At 35.5% G+C, this 25,513-nt stretch overlaps 2 protein-coding genes across 27 annotated transcripts in view; one reads left to right on the top strand and one right to left on the bottom strand.

Annotated features, from left to right (window-relative positions):
• LOC117418089 (leucine-rich melanocyte differentiation-associated protein-like) overlaps positions 1-15,089 on the top strand; it is a 332,909-nt gene extending 317,820 nt beyond the window's left edge. The window contains exon 7 of the mRNA XM_058985066.1: positions 14,302-15,089. Coding sequence (XP_058841049.1) covers positions 14,302-14,399 — 98 coding nt within the window. The 3' untranslated portion in view covers positions 14,400-15,089. The remainder of the gene's footprint in view (positions 1-14,301) is intronic.
• Positions 1-25,513, bottom strand: part of LOC117418354 (calcium-activated potassium channel subunit alpha-1a-like) — a 143,856-nt gene that overhangs the window by 11,078 nt on the left and 107,265 nt on the right. For 12 of the 26 annotated variants that reach the window (XM_058985048.1, XM_058985056.1, XM_058985049.1 and 9 more), the window contains 9 exons: positions 19,099-19,192; positions 13,390-13,513; positions 12,621-12,845; positions 11,837-12,029; positions 5,910-6,023; positions 3,649-3,779; positions 2,792-2,986; positions 2,363-2,481; positions 1,861-2,082 (listed from right to left, as the gene is read on the bottom strand). In XM_058985048.1, the coding sequence (XP_058841031.1) occupies positions 1,861-2,082; positions 2,363-2,481; positions 2,792-2,986; positions 3,649-3,779; positions 5,910-6,023; positions 11,837-12,029; positions 12,621-12,845; positions 13,390-13,513; positions 19,099-19,192 (1,417 nt within the window). Of the gene's footprint in view, positions 1-1,860; positions 2,083-2,362; positions 2,482-2,791; positions 2,987-3,648; positions 3,780-5,098; positions 5,183-5,909; positions 6,024-11,836; positions 12,030-12,620; positions 12,846-13,389; positions 13,514-19,098; positions 19,193-21,174; positions 21,454-25,513 lie in introns of all 26 variants that reach the window. The other 14 variants (XM_058985040.1, XM_058985039.1, XM_058985046.1 and 11 more) reach the window with 3 other exon arrangements.

Genomic DNA, 25,513 nt, shown 5'->3' with positions numbered 1-25,513 from the left:
TTCAGATCTGTTAACGTTCTCTGTGTGTTTTAGTGCTTGTGTGACTTAGACCTGAAAGACTGCCTGTGTGTGAGTGCATCACTGAGGGGGGTGGGAGCAGGTCTGACACGACCAGTCAGAGATAGGGAGTGTTGGACCAATGAGTGAGGAAGGGGGAGGTACTTGGGTGTGTGTGTAGAGATGACAGTTTGAAAGACAGAAGCGGGATCTGGCAGGAGAATTAAGAGCGAGAGTTAAGAGAGTTGAGTTTGTGAGTAAGAGGAGAGAAATGAGAGCCATTGTTCACTAAAAACTGAAAAAGTAAATAAATACAGTGGTTTCCTACAGCTTTGAACCACAACTGTTGTCTGTCTCATTATATCCTGGAAACCCTGCAGCTCAGCACTACAATATGAAAAATACATTTTGTTCACCTGTGGGGCGTATCAACTTTGATCTCTGTCTCGATCTCCTGCCTGACACTCAGCAGCGAATGCACGTATCCACGCGGTAGCCAAGCATTAATACCTTGTATCTTTCTAAACAAGGGATTTAGGGGAGCCCCCTAATAAAAGCTGAATCTCAAAACAATAATAATATAGTACAGTAATTGTTACAGCTGCGTACAATGCTATTTAAAACAGGATTCATTTATCCGCCTTTTTACATATCCGTCCCATCGCAGTCAAATATGTAACGGATTACTGTACTTTTTTTTATTACATTCATGAGTTTTAATACATCTTTTTTATTGGTGTAATGAGTGTCTTAATAAAGATTTTTAATCGCATACACACTTGTTTCTTTGGATTACTGTATTGGTGATTGGGGGACACTTTGAATGTCAGGTTATAAGTTTATACCATCCATCGCTTACTGCGGATGAATCACGTTAACACAAACGCGCTTGTTCTAAGCAGCGGCGACTGTATGTCTATAATACACTGTATTTCACTTTGCATATTACAATTCAGAGATACTGTAAATGTGTAATGATCCTTTACTAATTGAGTTACTGTACCTTTAAGTAACGTAAGTAGTTTATTTGTGCCACCAACTGGGTCATACTCTGTGGAATATCTCTCAGTGGCAAGGAAAGCAGAGAGTGGAGAGCTGTGTAGACATGTCTGGGCTATATACGGGGTAACACAAAGTGCCTGACTCTGTGGCATGTGCTGTACCTAGTTCAAGTAGTAACATAAAACAGAGTAAACATAATCCAATATCTGCATTGCACATGCATGTTACTCCCTGTATAAACATCCTGGTTTATGGTAGTTATACAGTACTCATGTGCAGTTCAAATATAATGTATTGTGCTATTAAATACAATAGTCCAGTGTTTTAGAATTATTATTATTATTATAATTAATATTTTTATTTTTAACCGCCCTGTGTGTTGAATCAGTTGTGGTGCATAGCGAATGACAACTTCAGGATTAAAATTGTTGTGTGTGAAAACGCAGTAAAAAGAACAGTTTCCATTATGCTGCAGTTAGACTTCATGATGAATAGAAGCAACTGAATGCAGTAAAAATTACCAGAATTTAAAATGAAAGGTTTCCAAAAATCTAGTACGTAAAAAGTTTCTGTTGTGAACTTCTCAATTTCGTTCTTTTGCAATGTTCATGCTTGTTACTTAGTTTTGGTCTATCTGGATGGTTGCCGTTGTGTTGAAGGGGGGTGACGATGATCAATGTGATGGTGAAAATCAAAATAATGACCACATGCATACGACCATGAAAATGCACAACCATGAAGTAACACAAACTGCATGAAACAAAGAGTGTCTTCTCTAATAAATGCAAATGCGTCAGGCAGTAGGTACAACAAGTGTCACACACATAAAAGAACAGCAAACGCCTTTACTCATGCACGTACTTCTGTTTTTCTCGTGAATCCCTGGTCTTGGTGCGGTTTTGCCTATTTGCTGTTGGGATGGAGTGGACAGATGAGCTCTTCTTGCTGGACGAGTGGGAGGAATGAGAAGAATGTGATAAACTTGCCCGTGACTGGCCTGCGTTGTGGTCGAACTGCATCAAACAGAAGATGAGGTCTGTTGGGACAAGCTCAAACTCGTATGGAGGGTTGGCAATAACATACCTGGAACAAAACAAAAACAAATGATTATCTAAGTTTACCAGCAACAGAATGACCGTGTTAACATGCGTACAATATTAAAACGTAATAGTAAATATGAAAAAGCATCATATGTCTATACTGGTGATAAAAACAGTCCAATTTAAGTTTACATACATGTATCTTTACCAGGCTCTGGGGATTCAAATTCAAAATCTGTAGCATCAAAAATGTTGCTGCTCGGAGATATTGTGTGGCTTAACCCAGTATGTGTCTTAGTATCACGTGCAGTTATGTGACTCACCGTTTAGTGCATTGGCTACTTGTACCTATATGTGCGTCTCTTAATCGGTAAATTCCAAAGCACAGCATGTTATATGTTTTTAATGCTTTACAAAATAGGTCACCATAGCAGCCACCATCCTGAAAAACAAAGCAAAATATAAGTTGACATTCATATTTTGTAGCACAAAAATCGTTACTTATCACAATGGTATTTATATTTCCACGTTGAAGACAAACTGAGACACTTATTTCTCTTAAGGCCCAGATTTCCAACTTTACTACTGTATGGTACGTCCTGTCCACTCAATATATTACTGAACCTATGCCAAAATACTGCTTGAAAATAAGCATACTATAAAGATTCTCTATAAATACACATGCTCACAGTAATACATGCATACTGTACATACATGCATATTAACAAGAGAGTTTTTGTATGTTTTCTTACCCCCAAGTCTGCAAAGGGACCATCATACAGTGCTAACTGTGCAACACGACACCTGTCCCTATTTGCAAGTGTCTGTGGTGTGCTATAGCCACCTCGTAGCGCATTTTCTTCAGCCAAAAGACCCTCTAGCTCTGGTGTAGCTCCGCCTGTTACTAATGTCCGTATCAACGTGAGGATATTATCATTGAAGTATGTCTGCAGAGTTGAAAGAACAATCTTTAAGCAAACACCATTAAAAGTCACAATGGAAGACATTCAAATTGCAAGTTATCTAGAGTTCTGTTATTTAAACTCCCAAGCTGTCTCTTCAAATATTTTTGTGTGGCAAGTGAAAAGATAGCAGACTCCAATTATTTCATTTTCTTATTTTCCCATTTGGAAATTGGATCGGACGCGCCTGAGACACGTTGAATAAATGGACCGCAAAGGGTTAATTTACGTGCACAGTATTTGGCAAATTTACATACCATAGCGTTCACGCTACATGTATTATGAGCAATAATTTAACGTGCACGATAATGCCAGAGACTTACTTGTGACCACCAGCTGTCCTGGCATATCTTTTGGTCAGTAGCTTATTGTGAAGGTGGAGGTGGCTTACAGTGACCGAAAATGAGCGATCAACAGACACAGCACTCAGCACGGGACAGGCAGAGCCAATGTAAAGTGAAACTGCACTGTTTACCTTTTACTTTTACCATTAGTTTCTAAAATTGAATTGTACTGTATAGTTACACTGTGAAAACTCCAACCTCCAGTTCCATTTGTATGTACTGGATCTAAACTTTGCTCTTTGCTATTCTTCGGAAACTCCTTGTAATAACATTGAATAGAACAGTTTCTTATTTTAAACTTACTGCACTCATTAAGGAATCTAACACACTGACAGCAAATGCTGTCCCACAAGCAAAAGGCTGAGTAAGATACAGCTCTGTATCAGGATCATCATCGTCATCTTGGTCCAAAAACTGAACATTGGAGTCATTTACTGGAGAAAGAAAAACAAACAAAACACAATTAACATGCCAGCCTGGAACATACAATGTTGTTATGTATTTTAAGCGTCTGTAAAAGTTTCATGCTTTGGGGAGTGATATACCATATATACTGAACTCTATATGCTGAAGACAAGAAATGTTGGGCTATAATAAGCAATTCATTCCAGTAACTGAAAGACAAGCATGTCTGGTGTGGAAGTTATATAAAAAAAAAAAGTATATGCTTTTTGAGCAATAACAGGCATTCATATACTCTGTTTAGTTCACATAGTGACCAGAAAGCTTCATGGAAGGAGTGTGCCTGCAACTGAAACTTGGGTAACGTAAACAAACTGGAAAGCTAAACTATAGAAGAATAAAGTGATCAGTGATGCAAGAGGGAGCATGATCTGGATACAAAATGGCACTTATAAGACAGATCCTCAAACGCTCCAAATTGAAAGATGAGAAATGTTTTTGGTTTTATTCTCCATCTGATTTAATAACCATGATGCGTAAATAAAAAATATAAAAACAATCAGGATTATGTTGAACAGTGTACTGCTGCAATACTACAACACGGTATACAGCAATGTTAAAGTAATGTTCTTCTTTTTATCAACTGCTTATAACATATTCCAACATGGTTTTACTTGCAGGTTCCAGATAACCAGATCTACTATTTTAATGCATTAATAAATTAACCTAACTGCTCCATGGCAAGTTTTCTCTTATAAAGTCTAAAAGATGAGTACATATTGAACACATCTCCATAAAAAATATAGTTTGGTCTGCTGTGATATTGTTTTTAGGGCACTTACTAGCACCACTGGACTATTTTCAGATAAAATGCTGAAATCCCATTGTATCTGAAAAGTGCATCTCAAAAGCCTTCTTTGTTTCATAGCTTCAAACCCTATGCTTTGGAGACTAGGTCTAGCAAAAAATCAGCTTAAAGGAAGGTTTGATCTTGAGTTTTGTTTTTGAAATGTTATTTCTTCCCAGACTTCCTGTTAGCTGTGAAACGAAATATCAGTCATATTGACAAGGAGCTGATGAAAAGGGCCAAGGTCGAAAGATGAACTGTGGGGAGATGCTATGGAAACAGCCACAAGGACAGACTAGTGTGATCAAAGGCCTAGTGATGCTCTGTGAGAAAAATCATTAAAAAAGGCCAAAACAATACAGTCAATTTCAACCAGAACCAAGAATAAAATGTGTTCAAAGTGGTGCCATGGGAGCAGCCCTCTATTGCAGCCAGATAAATCAAGAGAAAGCAGATGAAGGAGGAAGAATGACACTGCAGTAAAAGGACAAAGCCACTGCTTACCCAGTTCAGTTATCATTTGAATGTTGGTTCCACAGTTTTTTTCCTGACTGAATGAAACCAAGGGCAATATTTTGACAGGTTTAGCTAACGATGAAAAACAGTGTTGTGGGAGATAAGGAAAATATGCAAGGGAGAAGAAACATGTAAGACTAAAGGACATAGAAGAACACCACTTCTATGTTACAGCACATCTAATACATAAACACAGAAAAGCACAGGATAAGCTACAGAGGGATTCTACTTAAATGCATACTACAGTATTGTATAGTTAAATGGCATGGAAAACATATTTGTTAAAAAAAAACAAAAAAAAAAAAAACATTTGTTCAGAAAATTGTAATCTTGTATTTAAAAAAAAAAAAAACACACACAAAAAAAACACAGCACGCCAGGCCCAAATATTAAACACAGAGGGGGGAAACTCAGTTCCAAGGCAGCTTTCACTGGTAAAATAATATTAAAAAAATAATATAAATATTAAAATAATATAATATTAAATAATATATAAAACCTCAACAGGACACATTTTTTGATTGAGGTGGGTCAGATGGAAATTAATTATAACAGCCCTGTCTAATATCTAGAACGTGACCATATCTAACAATGGATCATATTCAAAAATGTGTATTTGCAAAGCCCCAAATTTTAATACGGGCACTTAGACCACTACAGTATTGGACGTAAGGCACTACATTTATCATGGCCTTTACTATATGCTCTGTTTTTGTGAAAAAGTATTATTATTAGTAGTAGTAGCATGTAATAAAGCACAAGGAATACACATACCAGTACCAATATGAGCTTGTCTTACCTAGTTCAGTAATAATTGGGATGTTGGCTCCTGTAGTTATGGGAGTCTGTTGACCTAAACCATGAACTGGGCTGTTATCAGGAGAGAATCTATCCATTCCAGGTGGTGTAAAACCTGTGGGGAAAATGCATTATAAAAGCTTAGATAAAGTTGTTCTATGGTTTTGGGGCTATTTCCATAATACAGTACTGTATATGCAAATACATATACAGTGCCTTGCAAAAGTATTCAGACCCCTGACCAATTCTCTTATATTACTGAATTACAAATGGTACATTGAAATTTCGTTCTGATTGATATTTTATTTTAAAACACTGAAACTCAAAATCAAGTATTGTAAGGTGACATTGGTTTTATGTTGGGAAATATTTTTAAGAAAAATAAAAAAACTGAAATATCTTGCTTGCATAAGTATTCAACCCCCACACATTAATATTTGGTAGAGCGACCTTTCGCTGCAAACAGCTTTAAGTCTTTTGGGGTAAGTATGCATTTCATTTTCTGACATTCAAAATCTTCAGTGTCTGCGCCACGCATATTCGCTTCTCATTGGTCAGTTTCCCTAGTTACGTCTGCGCAGCTCCAGGATCGGATCAGTAGAGCTTGATCCTGACCCGCAAGTACAATGCCTTTTCATGATCCGGCTCCAGTGAGTCCGGATCCGATCCTGTTTTTTGATCTCGTTAGTACAACCGGCCCCAGGTGTGACACATGTGATGGCGATACGTAGCCAGTTCTTCAAAGATTCTTGGGTCAGCCTGTTTTGTGCATCGGTTTTGCTGGCGCGTCCCCCAGTGCATGCTGGGATGGCAGGTTACACAGAGAAGGTAATTTTCAGTTTCAATAGTTTTAGTTAGGCCATTACAATTTTAAATCACGTACGAACATATGTATATATCACAATGATTAAAAAGAAAAAAAAAATCCCTTGGGGGTTGAGTGTTATTGGGGAACGGCGATTGGCCCGCTCTGCGGCTGTCAAGGGATCAATTGGCCCGCTATTTAGATTACTTGCCGACCACTGCTGTAGCTCCTTCAAAGTGATTGTTGGCCTCTCTGTGGCTTCTCTCACAAGTCTCCTTCTTGTTTGAGTGCTGAGTTTTGAGGGACGGCCTTTTCTTGGCAGTGCCTGGGTGGTGTGATGCAGCTTCCACTTCCTGATTATTGATCCAACTGTGCTCACTGGGATATCCAAACACTTGGATATTATTTTGTACCCTTTCCCTAATCTATGCATTTGTATTACTTTATCTCTAACTTCTGTAGAATGCTCTTTGGTCTTCATTTTCCTTCAGATTCACAGCCTGACCAATGATCCTTCAACAGTGGGGTTTTTATCCAGAAAATGTGACAGCAACTTTAATGGTTCACAGGTGGAGGCCAATGGTAAGGTAATTGTGTCCTCGTTAGGGCAATTTCTTTCATCGGTGTAAACTGGGAGCTTCCACAGCACAGGGGTTGAATACTTATGCAAGTAAGATATTTCAGTTTTTTATTTTTCTTAAAAATATTTCCCAACAAAAAACTAATGTCACCTTACAATAATTGATTTTGAGTTTCAGTGTTTTAAAATAAAATATCAAACAGAACGAAATTTCAATGTACCATTTGTAATTCAGTAATATGAGAGAATTGGTCAGGGGTCTGAATACTTTTGCAAGGCACTGTACATATACAAAGAAAAGAATGTTTGCCAGTCCAATGTGTAATAGTTTTAACAAACAGTTTCTGAGTTTTCTGAGTATCGGTACTTCAAAAAGTGAGACAGATTTTCTGTATGCAAGGGTCAGTTAAGTCATATTTAGAATGTATAGCCTTCCATCAGCTAGCAGATATAAACTGCATATGCTGTTCATTTTGTTACCACAAAAGTGGTGAAGTGGAACCTGAAAACCTTTTATCAAAAATAGTGCCATTCAGACCCATGACATGAGTATGAATTCACACAACTTGACATTTTTGATTTCTTGCAGCTGACAAGTAAACACCTTAAATCTGTAATGTTATATGCATAATACATTGCCTGTATTTTGACATCCATCATTTAATGCTGACTCAAGAAAACGCAAGGTCATAGTTTTAAAGCCAAGCGACAACCATAATGCAAGGAATAAATTTAGGTCACAAAGTTTTAGAAGAATAGCAAATTCAACTTGACCAAATCAGACAATTTCTTTGAAGCGCCACGATGTCATAATGAATATGTATGCGTTCCATAAAATAAGAGGACACACGTTTTATTAGCATTAATTTTAACTTTTTGTTGTCTGAGTGTTTTAACGGATAACACTTCATTGCAAGTGTCCTTTTAAAACCACTGTATATATGGTACTGATTTGTTAATTTCCAATGTGACATTTTAAAATATCACCTTTATAAACTGAGAAAACAAAAAACTGTCACCATTAAACAACATTTAATTACCATGTGTTATATTTTTCGTTTACAAAAAAGGTAGAACAGATCTAAACATTAACCATTTTAACAAAGTAATCCAAACTGCACAACTCACATTTGCATGGAGATCTTTTTTTAAATGTGAAGACATGTTTTATTGTAAGTGATCTGTCTTCATCTACAAATTAAAAAGATTTTTAAATGCACTTAACATTTTCCAAGTCAAATCCTATGCATTATGAAAGAATACTCAAATGGGACAAATCAAAGGCTGCCACTTGCCAAGAATAAAATCCATTTGGATTATAACAACTGAATTTAACACCTTAAATTTAAATTTGGTAGTTGTTTAAATAGAAATTATGTAAATTTAAAATAATGTGAAATGTATGCATATTATAACTTGATTAGGATTTTAACATGAGACCTAACTTGGACCTTTTTTTTTATCTATCTATCTATTAAGCTCCAATAAATCACCCTTTTGGATAAGTCCCTGGAGCACCTGTAGTAATAACCAAACAGCAGTCATTATAGCTGGAAGTGCTACAGCTATAAGCAATTAAAAAGTATATACAAAATACAGTTGCTAGCCTGACACCATAAACACGTAACTCTCATCCCATTTTGCTTTATTTTAAACATATATGCATTTCTTACTGAACAAATGTTTTACTTTCATTTAATAAAACATGTTTAGATAAGACATGAAGGACATCAGTGTCTTCAAATATGAAGGTATTCAGATATCTGACAGCATTTCCATTTCGAGCAGTTCACTGCTTTATTATTATTATTATTATTATTATTATTATTATTATTATTATTATTATTATTATTATTATTATTTATTTCGTAGCAGACGCCCTTATCCAGGGTGACTTACAATTGTTACAAGATATCACATTATTTTTACATACAATTACATTATTTTTTACACATTATTTTTACATACAATTACCCATTTATACAGTTGGGTTTTTACTGTAGCAATCTAGGTAAAAGTACCTTGCTCAAGGGTACAGCAGCAGTGTCCCCCACCTGGGATTGAACCCACGACCCTCCGGTCAAGATTCCAAAGCCCTAACCACTACTCTACACTGCTTAAGAAATTAAAAAACAGAGGTAGACATACAGTATACCCGTAGTCATCTTGTAAGTAATTATAAAAATCCTCCACACTATAAAAAAACACAAAGCAAAATGTTAAACACAAAAATGAAAACGTTTGCCCTTTTTTATACTCAGCATTACAAATCGACAATACATGTACGATTGAAAGACAACAAAAACCATCTTGGGTATTGAAACTAATTTAATGTTCATTAAAAATGGCAATTAAATAGATATACCCTATCTTAGTTAATATAGTAGGTACTTCTCCGGAGGCAAATAAATAAATAAATATACATTTAATGATAATGTCTAGCACTGTTGCCCTGTCCAATCAAGATAACCTGCTTAAAGTGTTGGCTGATTTATTATACCATCCTGTAATTATAACATTGCTGACATAATCAACAACTGAAACAACAGCTTTATGAACACCTAATTATCTCATTAAAAATTTAAGAAATTGTTAAATTTACCAGCTTTGGGATTCAGGTTAGTTAAATGACAATTAGTGAGCATTAAACGGACACTACACATGCTGAGCTCCATAGCATAGATTTAAAATAATAAAGTAAAATGACTGTGACCCTTGTATGTGTTCCAATAAAATGTTTTTACACTTCTTTCTTCTTCTGAGATTTGGCAAATTGCTTTGGAAAGCAAGTAAATTTAAACATGTAACAATTATGGTAAAGTTATTTTGTATTTCACATATTTCAACTATAATGCTATCAAAAACCTTCCTATTGACATGTGAACTAGAACATGCTACACTTTTAAAATGTCCCAGAGGAGTAAAATATTGTTGGTCTTTTATACATGATGTGGTGTGCTTGTTATACAGACTATGTACATACTGTATAATAACTTTTTTTTCTTGTTGTTTTTGTTTTTTAAATTTGTATTATCCATTGGAAAAAAACAATGTCATATTCAACCTGCAGCAAGACTGAAGTGTAGTGTAGTTTTCAAAAAAAGGAATGACACGGTCCAAGAGGCTACCATGTTTGCTGCTAGAGTGAATTGGTGTGACATGTATTTTATAAATTAAAATCACACTTCTGAACCTTCTGATGCTTTTAAAAACAGCTGTGATCATGGGCATACTGTACACACATATACAAACACAAAATGCATTACTATAGGGGGCATTCCATAAAAACAAACACTGTACACTGGATACATAATGCATATCAGTACTGGCAAATCCAATACTTGTAGATGGTCAAACGCGGGTGTGCCACTTGTGTGACATTGATGACCTCTCAGTGTTCCAAGCCTCTTTGTCATGGAATGCTTGTATACACAAGTTCCACTTTTAACATGCCTACTGCCTTGGCTCATGTAATTAAATGAACCCCAGTATGGATGGAGTCTAAAAAGCCTGTATACAATGTTAATGTTATTTTGAAGTGCAAAGTAATACAAATCAGCTAATTGCAGGCTGTTTACATGCCGCTGGTAAACATATTGAATACTAGTAGCAACACTGCACAACTTCTGAATAACCATGTACAACCCCTGTATAAATGACTTTATTTCACAGTTTTCAGAAATAAAAAAATAATTAAAAAAAACATGTATAAAATATGTGGTAACTTCAATAAAGTATCTAAGTTGTGTTCTCCTTAATTTAGTATCTTGTGTTCCTACTGTACAATTTAAAAATGTACAGCATAAGTATGTTGCTTAATACAAAGGACCTGTATATATTAGCAGACTGGTAGCAGGGATAAAGATAACAGACAATTCTTCTTAATACAATGATCTTCACCATTGTTCTCGATGCCTTCAAATCTTTTTAGAAGATAACTGAATGCACAATATGTATAGTATAGATAAATGTAGGCATTAGAAATGCAAGTCGTACATACGGCCTTCTTGTTGCTTTTTTGTAATTATGGTGAATCGTGGTGTGGAGGTCAAAGGTTTATCTAGATGTACAAGTAATTTCTTAAACTACATTTGTTTGAGTGTGGTCAGGATCTAAATATATACTAACACTAATTGCTACTAAGATCTTTTATTTCAGATGCATAACACTTCATTCTTATCTTTGCTGAATTCTAACAGTATCCCTCAGGAAATGTTTATTTGTCAGGGTTTGCATTATTGCAGTAAATATGAAGAAATACTGAAGAGTACGGTTATTTTACAACTAGAGGTCAGAAGTGTATTCCAGTTAAGAACAGGCCCACCTTTCTTAGTCATTTACTTTGCAGTTTATTTTGGAGCACTTGAACAGTAACTGTGATAAAAAAAGGTATGCTGTTTCTTTAAACCATCATAGTAATCAGCAGGTTTAACTGTCAAACTGTCTGATGTGAGGCGTTTGAATCACTGAGTGAGGGATATTCTTCTTACCAGGTCCTGTCCCCTGTAGGCATTGCAGGGAAGTATTATAGGGCAGTCCTTACCTTGGGAATTAGCCTGCAAGACCCCAATACTGTCATCAAACAGCATAGATTTGATGTTGAGTGACGCCAAGATGCATTCCTTGTCCTGCAGCGAAGCATCATCAATATTGTTCTGATTGGCTGACAGGATCACGCACATGTCGCAGAGGTTGATGTTGACAGCCCTTAAATCAGCCCGACTTAATGGTGTACCCTTCGGCATAGAAAAAAATAGAAAAACAAATTAAAGATTGAGAAAGGAGCTTTGGGAAATTAGTTAACAAGTATTCCTTTTTATGCTGTGACATTCAGCGGATCTAACTATGTGCTGGGGAATCAGAGACATGCACTAATCTAAAGGGTAGTTGGTGCTGATGGCAGCGTTTTTGGGTTCAGTTTAAATACTCAATGAAGCTGCTGCTAACACGCATAAAAAGTAGGGATCATGTCAGTCTTTTACATCTTTACTATGCCTGGAAATGTGACTATTAAATATTGATTCACTGGCAAATCCTGTCAATGTTTAAAAATCATACTGAGAAATACCTTTAGTTAATAAATCTTTTTTTTTTAAATAGTCTCTTTTAAGAAAGCATTAAATCCCAGTCTAGAGTTAATAAAAATTAAAAAAAAATCACAAGACCATTAAAATGTTTTCAGAGGAAACAAAAAAAAGGACAATAAAATAATTAAAACACACACTTTATTTTTCCTAAATATGTTGCTTACTTGATCTAAAAATAAAACCAGTAGAGTGTGTATTCATGATCCTACAAATAAAAAAAGGCTCCTCAATTGTACTTACTGGTAAAATCGAAACCTTGGGGAAATTGAGTAGAGTTTCCCATTCCCGTCTTAGATATTCCAAAGAGCCCACAAACACAATGGGCTTCAGTTCATGGTAGTGGAAATTACTTGCTCGTAAAGGCATCACAAGATTCCGTAACCCCACTAGTGCAGACTTGACATCTCCAAATATGCAGACCACCACATGCCCACTTAAAACTGTCATTGCAGCTTCACTCCGTGTCTAAAATAGGGTGAACATATTGTCAGTATACCATTGACAATATGCTTTTACATTATCATAAATCTGAAACCTATCTTACACTGTAACATGCAACGTAATATGTAGAACTGGCAGTTCTAATATTTATAAAGCAACAGACTGCTCTGAATATATACCTGACCAAAAACATTGCATTATGGTCACAATATCAATAAAGATTTAAACAACACACAATTCCTTCCAACTAGTTCCTCCTATTAATTCAAAAAACCCAAACTAGGCAGATCGTTTCTGGCTCAAGCAACAAAGGGTTTAAGAGGAATCTATATTGTACAATGCAGATGTACAGTATGTGTAACACACACAGCCTTTGGAGAAACAGTCGCATTAGTGATGAAACTAAAACATACCGACACACTTGATACATTGTGGAGTGTACTTAGTGGCATGTAGTTACAAGTGTTTAACGGTTGTGTCTATGCTTGCCAGTTTTCACTGCATGGAACACCTATCACTGATGACGTGAGAGTTGTATCATTTGAGCAGCTGTATCAGTAATACCCACCAGGATAGCCTTCTCAATGTCTTTGGATGGACACCAGTGAAACATCCCCGTGGAGTCGTATTTTTTCACATTAGCATCCATGTTCTCGATTTGTTCATTTCCCGGAACGTGCAAGGGATCGTGTCTATAAAGAGGAAAATAAAGAATACAGGGCTTTGAAAAATAACATTAACATTACAGGTCTGAGTGCTTATTAACATACTTTTCTAACATATTGCAACAAGCAATTTATTATTATAATTTATCCTATACTAGATAGAAAATCATATCCTGTATATTTTCTCTTTTCAAAATGTTGCTGGGAATTATACTTCTAAATACATATTTATTTTAAGAATACTTATTTGTCCTACACTGGAATAAACTTTATTTACACCATGATTTGAGAAAACAGCTGGTAATTAGCAGCACTGTGAAAACAGGAATCACGTTATCTGGGAGGAAATTGTCAAAGGAATTCGGTCCAGTGTTAGTTAGAGAAAGCACTTCATCTGCGGTCTCCTCTTATTTGTTTGTTTTTTCAATTTCAATTATTTTAAAAAAGAAAATTAAGTTATTATGAACAGCAATAAAATGTGTAGTATGTCAAATCACTAAAACGCAAATTCATACGTCCCAGCAGAGTATTCAGTAAGCTCTTATGAATACCACTTATATTGTGCTGGAATGTATTGTGATGGTTTTAATAGTGGTCATAAACCATTACTAATTTATTTCTACCTGAATTTAAATGATTAACAACTCAATATACATGTTTATTGTTACTAATTACACACACACAGAGACACACACACACACATACACACACACACACACACACACACACACACCCCAGTAAATCTAAGAAATAATAATATCAGTTGCTTTAAAAACTCCAGAAAATAATTCATTAATGTTGTTTACTCCTGTCAGAATCATTCCAGATGCCACTGCCCTGGATTCATCAAAGAGCTGACATCAGTGTCAGCAATGAAGGGGAAGAGATGGAAACAGTTCAACATGCTGACTGACTGGCATGAGAATGGAAAGCAAATTACATGCTTTTACTGCATACAACTTCTGATGTGATGCTCTTCACAGTAAAAGCTTTAACAGGCTGCACTTTAAATATTTTAGCAATTCGCCCAATCACATTTGGCTTTCCAAAACTGAAGCCTATTAAAGTTTTAGCAGTGTGTCACAACCAAACAGATTACTTCATATCAGGATGAACAGCTGATTTGTATTATGTGCAACACTGGCCGTAAAATAGCCCCCATAACTTGGGCAGCTGTGGCTTTGCTACTTCTACGTTCGTGTTCAAAAGCGTGATCTTCAACTGCATATAAGAGCAATATAAGACAGGTATTGGGGGAAATCAAATATAAGATTATAATTTTTTTTTTTTTAAATAAATAAATAAATAAATAAATAATAATGGAAACACATTGCACCAGTCTACATATTCTCCAATATTAGAATCAGCATGTTGGGAGTGGTACCTTCAGAAGTATTGAAGGATATATAATGGTGTTAAGCAAAAGCTAGTGGGCATAATGCTCTTAGGGCAGGTCAAAAAGACTCCCTTTAAGGTAATAGCCTGGAGCAAGCTTATAGATTCCGTTACAAGCAAAGCAACTTCAGGGAAATGACTCTCTTCTTTATTCTGCCTTTTACTTTTCAACCTTTACAACTTAACAAACTCTGTTTCCTACATGTCTTATACAATAAAGTTACGGGAACAGAAGAACCCTTATAAACAGGGATGTATTGTTTTTCTTTAAGGTCTTAAGCAATTAACAGTCAAATGCTTGTCTTAGTTGTATGTGTTTTTTGTAGCCTTGTTGCATCATATTTGCACCTATTAAAACAGTCAACTGAAATACAATTACAGGGAAATAAAGGTAACTCAAGCCTAATCATGAAATGGTTTAATTTTTGGTAGTATGTTTTCAATTGTTCTTATAAACTAGATTGACAGTCCAGGTGAATGGGGTTCTCTCTAGCACAGTAATGAGCAGCCTCAGGCCTGACCAATCCTCAATGCATCTTTGAAGTATTTCAGAAAAGACTCCACAAAACAATGAACTGAAGCCGTAATGTAATCAGTAACCAGATGATTAGTAAGTAACCACCAAATAAATATACAGGAACCAACAAATGATATACATGTAGTCTTACCCCATACAACTTCTGATGCTCATCACAGTAAAAGTAAAATACATCTTAAACATGCCCTTTTTTACCATATACCAAAATACATTATTTTTAAATTATCAATATAAAGATTCTAGCAAGAAGTGCTCTACGGCTTTAGCAGTAGATGAATATAATAAAAAATATAATCATTTGGAGTTTAAAATGGATTTGCTAGTATGTGCTTTTTGAAAAAAATCCTTTAGATTCACTCAAACGTCACAACACAATGTGTCAATTAACATGCATCTAGTGGAGATGTGTGCATTCGGTACAGGTGCTAATAACAGAGAAAGCATTTAGTGCTTTTACACCCTGACTGAATATTTCATTATGTGCCGCATGTTTCACTAGTCACTCGATGGACCTCTGTCACTTCAATCTTCCCTTGCTGAAATGACTGGTGCTGCACCACTCTGCCAAGATAGCTATCTTTCACAAACTGTCACCGATGACGGGTTGTCGCAAGCAAACTCTGCCGACTGCTGCTACTCAAGGGGACCAGGCATGACGTTTGTGCCACAGCTTTGATGGATCTGAACAAATGCATTGTGACTTTCTACAATTAGACCTGTCCCACGAACCATCAGAAAATCCATAGCAATGGTGTTAATTTCATGAAAGGATTTCATATAGGGATGTAATGGAACTTGTTAAATCAATGACATTGTTTATTTTCCCTAAATAACCCCTGGAAATTATATATATATATATATATATATATATATATTTACATGCAGTATGTTGGTTTTTCAACTATGTGTACCTTGGTACAGTACACTATCCATTTTCATAATTCAATAATTCATTAATTTGGATAATTCATGGTTAGGTCATGAGGACAGTAAATTGTACAAGTGCTTTATTTTACTGATAAAGGCCCTTTACTAATTTACAGTTTTCAGTATTTCATGTTTTTTTTTTTTTTATATCTAGTCAGATATCAAAATAAAAAGGGAGCACGTATTTACTGCATACATAGCATCATTATGGACATCATACTGCAAGTACAGCATTTACAATAAGTGCTGCAGTGAGTGAAAAAAATCCTTTCGACTTTTAAATGCGTTACAGAATGAAGGTGAAGTCACAACTGTCTTAGTGAAATGAAATACACAACAGAAATGTGCTCTTTATGTCACATGAATGCATAATTTCTTAAATAAAAGGATATACTTATTATAGCTGCATTTGTGAAAACTTAAAATCTTAAGAGACACTGCTGAAATCGAAGGAAAAGCAAGCTCTGAGTTTATTTTTCAAACTGTGTTTAGCTATTCCAGTGAATGCTCAGCAGACAGTACTAGCTTGGGATCAGCTCTCTCCCTCAATCCCTCTTCAGCGAGCAATGAAAGCAGGCTTCCCTTTGAAAATTTTACCCATCATACAAACTGACAAAGGCATGCTTTTCAAAAACCCACAGCCAATCTGTTGATCATTACTTATTTACAAAGCCTTGAGGCACAGAGTCCTGTAAAAACCATACTTGATACAGTATACACTAGCTTTTTTTTTCTGCTTGTAGAATAAAGTATCCCTAAGGCTACCTCAAACCATCACTTTCTATTGTGCATAAAATGCACCTTGTAACACTAAAGTATTTAATATATATATATGGCATAATATATCTGCAGGAAAGGCATTTGTGTAGAAGTAGGCTAGTCTCTGTTTGGTAATTTGATGTTTTGCTGTGGGCTATGACTTGAAAAAGCCTGCACCTAGTACAGAGGACCTGTCATCCCGGTACCCAAGAGCCAGTAGAATAAAGAAATACCCTAAAGCCGCAACACTTTGACACCACTTTGAAGCATATCAAAACAGTGTAAATAACTCCCAAGAATTATTATTACTTCAAGATCAAAGAAAATATGCATATTGTACATGGTAAATGGGGACCTTCCACACAAAAAGGTTTTCTCCTGAAAATTAAGGAATAAAACTCCATAGGTTTGCAAACAACCAGTTATAAGGCATCAGGCCAATTGTTTTTTTTTTTTCTTTGTGAACAGAAAACTAGAATTTACTTTGAGTTTTATCATTTTATTCTGTGTAATGTATTTCAAGAGGCTAAGAATCTTTTTTTTTTAAGCTAATAGTTTAGAATCTGTAGGGTTTTGTATAACAATATATTTTTTTACCCCTCCTGAGACTCTACTAAGATTTATGACTAACAGGGCGTTAGGATCACAGGGTTATGATTCCCAAAACATATATAAAATATTGTACATGGAACATAAAACTATGTTAACGAAAGAACCACCTAAATGCACCTTGGAAAACTTTGTTGTATTTCTGGAAATACACTAATCATCATATCCAAGCACCATAAAAACTCTTGTGTGGCTTGCATTCATGTCGCTTCTTTTTGTTTTTGGCGCCTCAGTCATGCGCGGCTAGGCCAAACAGGGAGACGGCCATCTTTAGAGCCCGCAGGAAGTCATGGTTTGGCTGCTTTGACTTTTGGGGGGAGGTGGCCCTAAGAGTCACTTCCTATCCGCGGCACTAGAGTACATGATGTCATCGTGTTTTCGCTAGCCGGCCAACATTGCGGATAGCTGTCAGCTATCATCAATTGCAATTTAAATCATCCACATTGCGGATTCTCTGTACTGAAAAGATCATTAAATGGAACAAGATAGAATTAGCCATTTTTGTTGTGTTTTTATGCAAGAAGTATTGCACTTTGATATAATATTCTGTAAGCACCAGCATAATGCAGGGTGGTAGTAATTTGTTCTGTATGTCACAAAACATAATGCTGTGTTATTATACAGCTAATGTTTATTAATTTCCCCCAAAAAATCTGTTGCGTATATATTTCAGATCTCACATTAATTTGACAGCACTGCACCTTACCTTCTACTATAATAAATATGGCTTGATTTGTATATAGCAGTTTTATTCTTCGTGGAAGTATTTAGGTCAAGAACAATTGTAGTTTAAACCAACCAAAAACTATTTAATACATTATTCCCCTCCACATTTTCAGTAAATGCCTGCTGTGCAATCTTTTTTTGAACAATACATATTATTTTTCATCTCCTGACCACACGTGTTGAATTGTGTCCCTTTTATCAGTCAAAATCAATTAACAGCAATTTAATTCCAATGGACAAGATAAAAGGAAAGTAATATTTGAGTTCATTTTTGATTGTGATGATACATCTCACGTATGGCCTTAAGTACCAAAAACAGTACTCAGTGGGATTCCTACAAAAGAAGAATGGCCTTAGGCAAAGTAACCACATGAGTCCCTCTGATTGGTTAGTGCTGTCATTAATGCCACTGCTGTTTAAGAAATACATGTGGACAGGACTGGGGTGACAGCTGAGACTTTAAAGCAAGAGTATTTTTCAAACAGCTTTTCATACTCTCTTTCATGACAGAAATTTTTTCAGCTCTATCATTAACCGCTGACAAGCTGACAGAATAAATACTTCAGCCTTAAAGGGTTCTTCACATTCGCATTCTCACTCTCACTTTCTCTCTTTTTTTGAAAGCTAGGAAGAGTTTCTTAAAGCTGTAGTCTCTTACCTCCTCATTTTGGGCGAAGAACTGGGTGAATTTCGCATGCCTCCATTCCGCTGCTTTTTTTTAGGTGACAGTGCTGAAGGATGCTCATCTTCGACTGCGAACATATGCAAACAATGTCAGATTATGGACTGTTTAAATTGAAATATGTAAAGGAAAGAACATAGTAAAGAACACAGCCAACACTCAATCAGTCACTGTGCAATCTGAAAGACCGCCACAACAGAAAGCTAACAAGTTAGTAGGGAGAAGGGAAGAGTTTAGAAGGTAAGGGCACACCAAATGCCTTTCAAATTTGACAAACCCAACACAATATTATTCTTAGAACCAAAGTGCTGTTCCATCTAAAGTATGTATACTGTACTTGTATATGGCTGGACCTTTAGCAGTCTGCATTAGTACAAGCATGCATTGGAGTTGCCGTTCTGTCTGTTTAAATATGAACATGGCTAATTGTTCAATAAAAAAAAAAAAAACAGGCATGGTTGAGCTTGCAGTTTGTCTTGGACTACAATGAGTCACTACAGCAATGATTCTATATATCCATCTACATGCCACAAGCAGACTTTCTATCTTCAGAAGGCTTCAGTAGATACCTGAATCCATGCTGAAACAGCACTAAATAATCATGCAAATGATTAAAGAACAGTTACTAACAGTATACATCCTGAAAAGACCAAGGATCAACATCCATTATATCTACCAAGCAAATAAAAGAATGGCTCAAATAAATCTAACCTTCTCCAATCCAATATTAACAACACTGGAAGCACAACACACATTGCATGACATAAATATATCCAACAAATCAGAGCAATGCTACTTTGAAAAATCAAGGGGAAAACTTAATGAGTTTTACTTTTTTAATCCGATGATTTGATAAGCTTGCTTTATTAATATATGCTTATGATGTTTGCACCTTTTCTTCCTACTTGACATGAGACAAGTTACTTTTCTTTATACTTTTTTACTATGTTGGATTTTAAAACTTTTACCACTATGCTGTCTAATACAGTCACTTTTATGTTCCCCACAGAAACTGTCAATTTGCTTCACTTTCATAAAAATGAAACAAAACTACAAAGCCGAACACAGAATAAAATGTAAAATCAGACTTTGAAAGTTAATATAACGAAATCCAAAAATAAGACCAAGCTGAACACTTGAGTCCTGGTAACAACAGCTTGATCATTCAGTGAGTGCATATTTCATGTGTTTGAAGAGAAGCATATTTGAAAACGTTACGTGCAGGCATGTGCTAAAAACGTCAAAAGTCATTGTCACTTCAAGCCAAGATTAGTTCTTCAACCATATGTCAATATATAACATAGTATTAGTACAACTCAATGTGTAATGCAAGCAGTTTTTTTTTAAAATCTGGTTATAGAATAAGTAGGTTCATATTATATTGTACCCTTAAAAGTCAGAGTGTGAAATTGGTTGAACAGATATGTAAAATATTTTGAAAAACATGCCTGATTAAAAATGGCAAAATGTTATGCAAATTATATTTTTTATATATTATAATTTGAGGTATTTGCATGTAAAATACAGTACACTGCACAGGGCGTGACATATGTTCTGTTATAACATATGATGCTAATATACTGTGATATATAATTTCACACTCTCACTCCCTAAAGATCTTTGCCATTGGAAATATCAACTTGAATAAATATGTTTGTTAGAAATATCTGCACAGGTCAGAGGTTAAGGGTCAAGTACTGGGGTTTAGAGGGTAAACCCTTTAGCCATCACTTCCATTTTATGTGGGGGGAAAGAATATAATAAAAGACGACACTATAGGATATTTACAGTTCAGTTTTATTTAGCGCAATCTAATTTTGTGTAGTAAGACTATGAATGTAAACCTTACTTGCTGATCCTCCCCAAATATTAAACTCTCAATTTTACCTAACAAATATATTCAGTCTGGGGGCACCATATGTTCAATCGTTTGACAGTTACACATTATTCATTTAGTCATTAGTAAGGAAATCTAAACATGCAACCACTCGAACTGCAAATTCATGCAAAGTGGTCTGTACTGTCTGATGTAGTCAGCTAAGGGCAACCTACAGAGGCTGTGATTCACCGCTGAGCTACCAGAATGGTATCTGTATTTCACAGGCAGACTGCATGCCCGCTGTAACCTGCTGGGGGCTGGTCTTCCTGGTTCATTGGGGTTCATTAGACTAAGGCGAAGCACAGAGGGGTCGCTGGGCAGGTACAGGCTTCCTTTACGATTATTAACTAGAAGAACAGGCTCTTCAAAACTTTTGGCATTGAGAAGTGCATTAGATGTGTTGTAGGATTTAGAGGATTGAGTTTGGTCAGTTGGTCTAGCTTCTTCCTTTACTGCCAAATAATGAGAAATATCAAATTAATATACAGATTCAATCTTACTGTTTACTTAATTACAATAATAGGCAGTTAGAAATTGTATTTGTAAAATTAGTATAAACATAGAAATGCAATAAAAAAAATACACAGTTATTATAGGCTGTGCTAGAAGTATATGTTAGGTTATGTGGTGCAAAAATACGAATACATTTAAATATTGTTCCATTTAAAATTATATCTTTTTAAAAAATTGTCAACAAAATGTTAGATTGTAAAAAAATAAATGTACTTCAACCATTAAAACACATTTGTTTCCATATAATGTAAACTCAAAATGTTAAATTCCCCACTTTTTAAAATGTCATTTAATACTACAAAAATGCTATATTGTGTGTTCAGCATCCATTTATATACATGTGAGGTACAAGAAAAGGCCACTAAATATTATATCTGTGCTGAACAATAAATTAATTTTAAAAATGGCTGTGCAGTGGGCTCATGCATTTTTAAATAATGCTGACAGCATTACTGATTTGTAAAAACCCTAATCCAGTTTTTACTTTTTGTTTGGCTTGGAAGTGGCAATAATACACTTTTATGAATACTTTATACATTTGGCTATGGTGATAAACACAGTCTTCTATTGTTGCACCCTTTTTTCAAATACCATTTACAACATCTTATCAACAGTTATCACTATCTGAAATTCAAAGAATTCCCAAACTGAGAAGAAACTGTTTGGAAAACACACACACACACACACAAAATAATCTAGAGACTTTCAAGCCTGAATAGCTTGAATAACACAAGCTGGCAGTGCTTTAACCCTATTCATGAGACACCTGGTTGTTTTTGCACTGCTGAGTAATTGTCTAGGTTGGCATGTGCACTCTATATAATTCAACCCTAATAACTTCTAGATAAAAGGTAAGAGGTTAACCAAAAAACACAGTTACAACCCTTTCCAAAACTAGCTCTAAGCAATATATGGATGATTATTTGTAACGTCAGCTGCCGCATAGATTTAAATCCCTGCACCGATAACTCCTGGATTCATCTGCCCCTTGTCAAACATGTACAGCATTACTTTGAGAATACACGGTGTGGCAGTTTCACTGTGGATCTAGAATAATCCAGACGGCGGCTGTCTCTTCATAAACAGCAATTCAAATGATGAGCTAGTAATGTATTTCTTATCAAGAATAGCTGGAAATTGAAAAACACCATAACATTTTGATTTGAAAGATTCTTTAACTTTTTACTATTACGGAAGAAATGTTTTTTTTTGTTGTTGTTGTTGTTGTACAAACTGAATTAAAGTCATCGTTGTATTAACTGATAACCCTCTGTGGATATTCTTCTAATTAAGATCCCCAAGTTCAGAATGCTTGTGTTCAAATACATTTAGATTTAATCATTTTTAAAATGCAAATATATTTGACACTGTACTGTTATGAAAAATATAACACCCCATAAATCCCATAATATATGTATTACAAGAATTATTTATTTTACATAAGGGTTTAAAAAGCCCTTATATTTCGATAGCAATATAGACAATACATCTTCACAGGATACTGAAGATATATATTTTCCTGGAGTTATAGCGCCATCTGCTGTCAGAAACATCACCATACAAATAGATTATGGTAAAACAATCAATTCAGTTTTGTGATTAATTTACTGGAAAATATACCTCTATTTCCAGCTATACATCTATAATTCTGAGCACATAAATCAGAAAATCTTCAGCAACACTGTAAGAAATCTATTCAGCAACGTGTCTTTGTCAACATGTCTACTGGTTTTACTATCCATACAGTCCCTGCATTACAGAAATGTAAATAGATTTGGAGATTTGTTTTTATTTATTTATCTATAAATTATATTTATACATTATTTTTATAAATGAAAATCCCAACATCTACTTACACTTGTAACCGATTACCTAAAAACTTACCTCACTAGAAACAAGTGGCCATTATTAACAAATTAAAAGCTATAATACAGAACAAAAGTTGTATCTGCTAAACATTAACAACAAATGGGGTACAGAACTAAATACTAAACTACTGTGCAGCTAAATGGCACTGGTAAAAGCCGAATGCGCAGAGGAAACAATCAAAGAAACACATGAAAGACTTACTTGATCGGATATATCCGTTATAGTTATTTTTAGCCGAAAAAAATGCACAGTGAAAGAACAGTGTTGTGTGCGTTGCGAGATGACAGACAAGAACATTGGAAACCAAAATAAAGAGTTAGAATAAAAAATTCAAGTAGGCAAGAAACAGATACCAACCAAATGAAAAGTGATGAGAGACCAGAAGAATAAGTATGTGAGAAGCCCAAACCAAGCCTTCCTATGAAACACTAACAGCTGCATGAAGCAAAGTGGTTAGAACCTTATTTTAGAATCCCAGTGTCAACTTTTCTCCCCTCTTTCTACACTTTTTGATTTTAATATACTGAATCTGTTTTTATTTGAAGCCACTGCTATGTGTACCACAAACCGTTTAAAATAAATCTGAGGAGTACATTATTATATGCTTCCCACAATAGCCACCGTGTTCTGTAAAATGAAATGAACATATTGTGTAATGTTAATATTTCTGTAAGTGTGGGATATTCACAAACCCAAATAAAAATACAGTAACTTCACCTAGCTCTGCTAAAAATAAATGGTTTTAATGCAGGTGGACTGCAAAGGGGAAACCAGTGCCATGGAATTCGCTTTGAGCCTGCTTTGGATCAAGTCTCCACTTGTTCATTAGGACTTTATTTCATACAGTAAAGGTCACAGTTTGGGCTCAAGGCAGGACTGTGACAGAAATGTTCAACTAGAAACCATGCTGGTCCTGGCATCTGTCGTTTGCGATAGGGCGGGAAGAGTTTGAGAACTAACTGGCTAGCATCTGTCCTACACTGAGGAGGGAACAGGGAGAATCTATTGCCTGGTGGTAAGAAACTGTCAGGGTGAGTTTCATGACAACCAGCAGCACTCAGGAAATAAAAATGAAAACATAATTTCCATGTCACCCTGCATAAGGTCTTCTGCTAAATACACTCCACACGATGCAGACGGCATATTTTCTACCTTTTTCCCATCATAGCAAGCCACGCACTAGTCACTTCACTATGAGCCTAGTAGAAATACTGCAGGAAAATAATGCCTGAAGAGATGAAAAGATGTTCTGACCTCTTTTCCTGAGAAGATGCTTGCTGTTAAATCTTTATGACTCAACATTTTGATCTGAAAAATGACAATATAAAACATTTTTTCAAATGCATCACGAGTACCTTAGTATAACAGTACTTACATCCGATTCCTGAGCATCTCACACTACCCTGACTGAAGAAAGACCATGCTACATTTTCATCCGAGGACAACCAAATAAATACAGTTGCTTCAAAAGGTTGTCTATCATTTTCCTTTTCAAACAATACCTGTATAATAAAATTTCTTTCAGGTCTCCCTTAGGTCCAATTACAGTACCGACTTTATCCATTCCCTCTCATTTCAGTTCTCTGCGGACTAATATTGTTTTCTACACTTTAGCTACTACAGAAACCCATTACACTGCTGAGTTGATGCATGAACAAGAAATAATTTTAAACACACTAATCTGTAAGCTACATCTTCCCAATAGGTACCCCTGTGTGCAAAAATATAATAATTTTACTGTACAGTAGGCCTGTGTGTCATACGAGTATATATATGGGGGCATTACTGTATAACCTGGAATTGTATTTATTTTCACAACATCAGAGTTTCCGTCATGTGGTAGAATAACTCTTATGCTGGCAACATAAATATTAGCAAATGCTTCCACAGTATGACAACTGTTGAGCATAAATGAAAATGTCTTCTTCATTCCCAACATAAGTTGCTAAAATCCAACATGTTCTATCAGAAACATTTCATTTGTTACTGACTTCTCTGCCAAAGTTCAGCATTTTGATTGGTTCATCTGTCCTACCTGCTCTCTCTGGCACAAGTTCAAAGGGCAGGAACAGGTTTATGAATATACGGTATAAGTTGAGTATCCAGCTACATTTGATATACATGCTGAAT

The sequence above is a fragment of the Acipenser ruthenus genome, chromosome 13 (assembly GCF_902713425.1).
Source record: "Acipenser ruthenus chromosome 13, fAciRut3.2 maternal haplotype, whole genome shotgun sequence".
NCBI classification, from domain to species: Eukaryota; Metazoa; Chordata; class Actinopteri; order Acipenseriformes; family Acipenseridae; genus Acipenser; species Acipenser ruthenus.
Note: the sequence above shows the minus strand (reverse complement) of the source record. Positions and strands in the feature narration are given on the sequence as shown.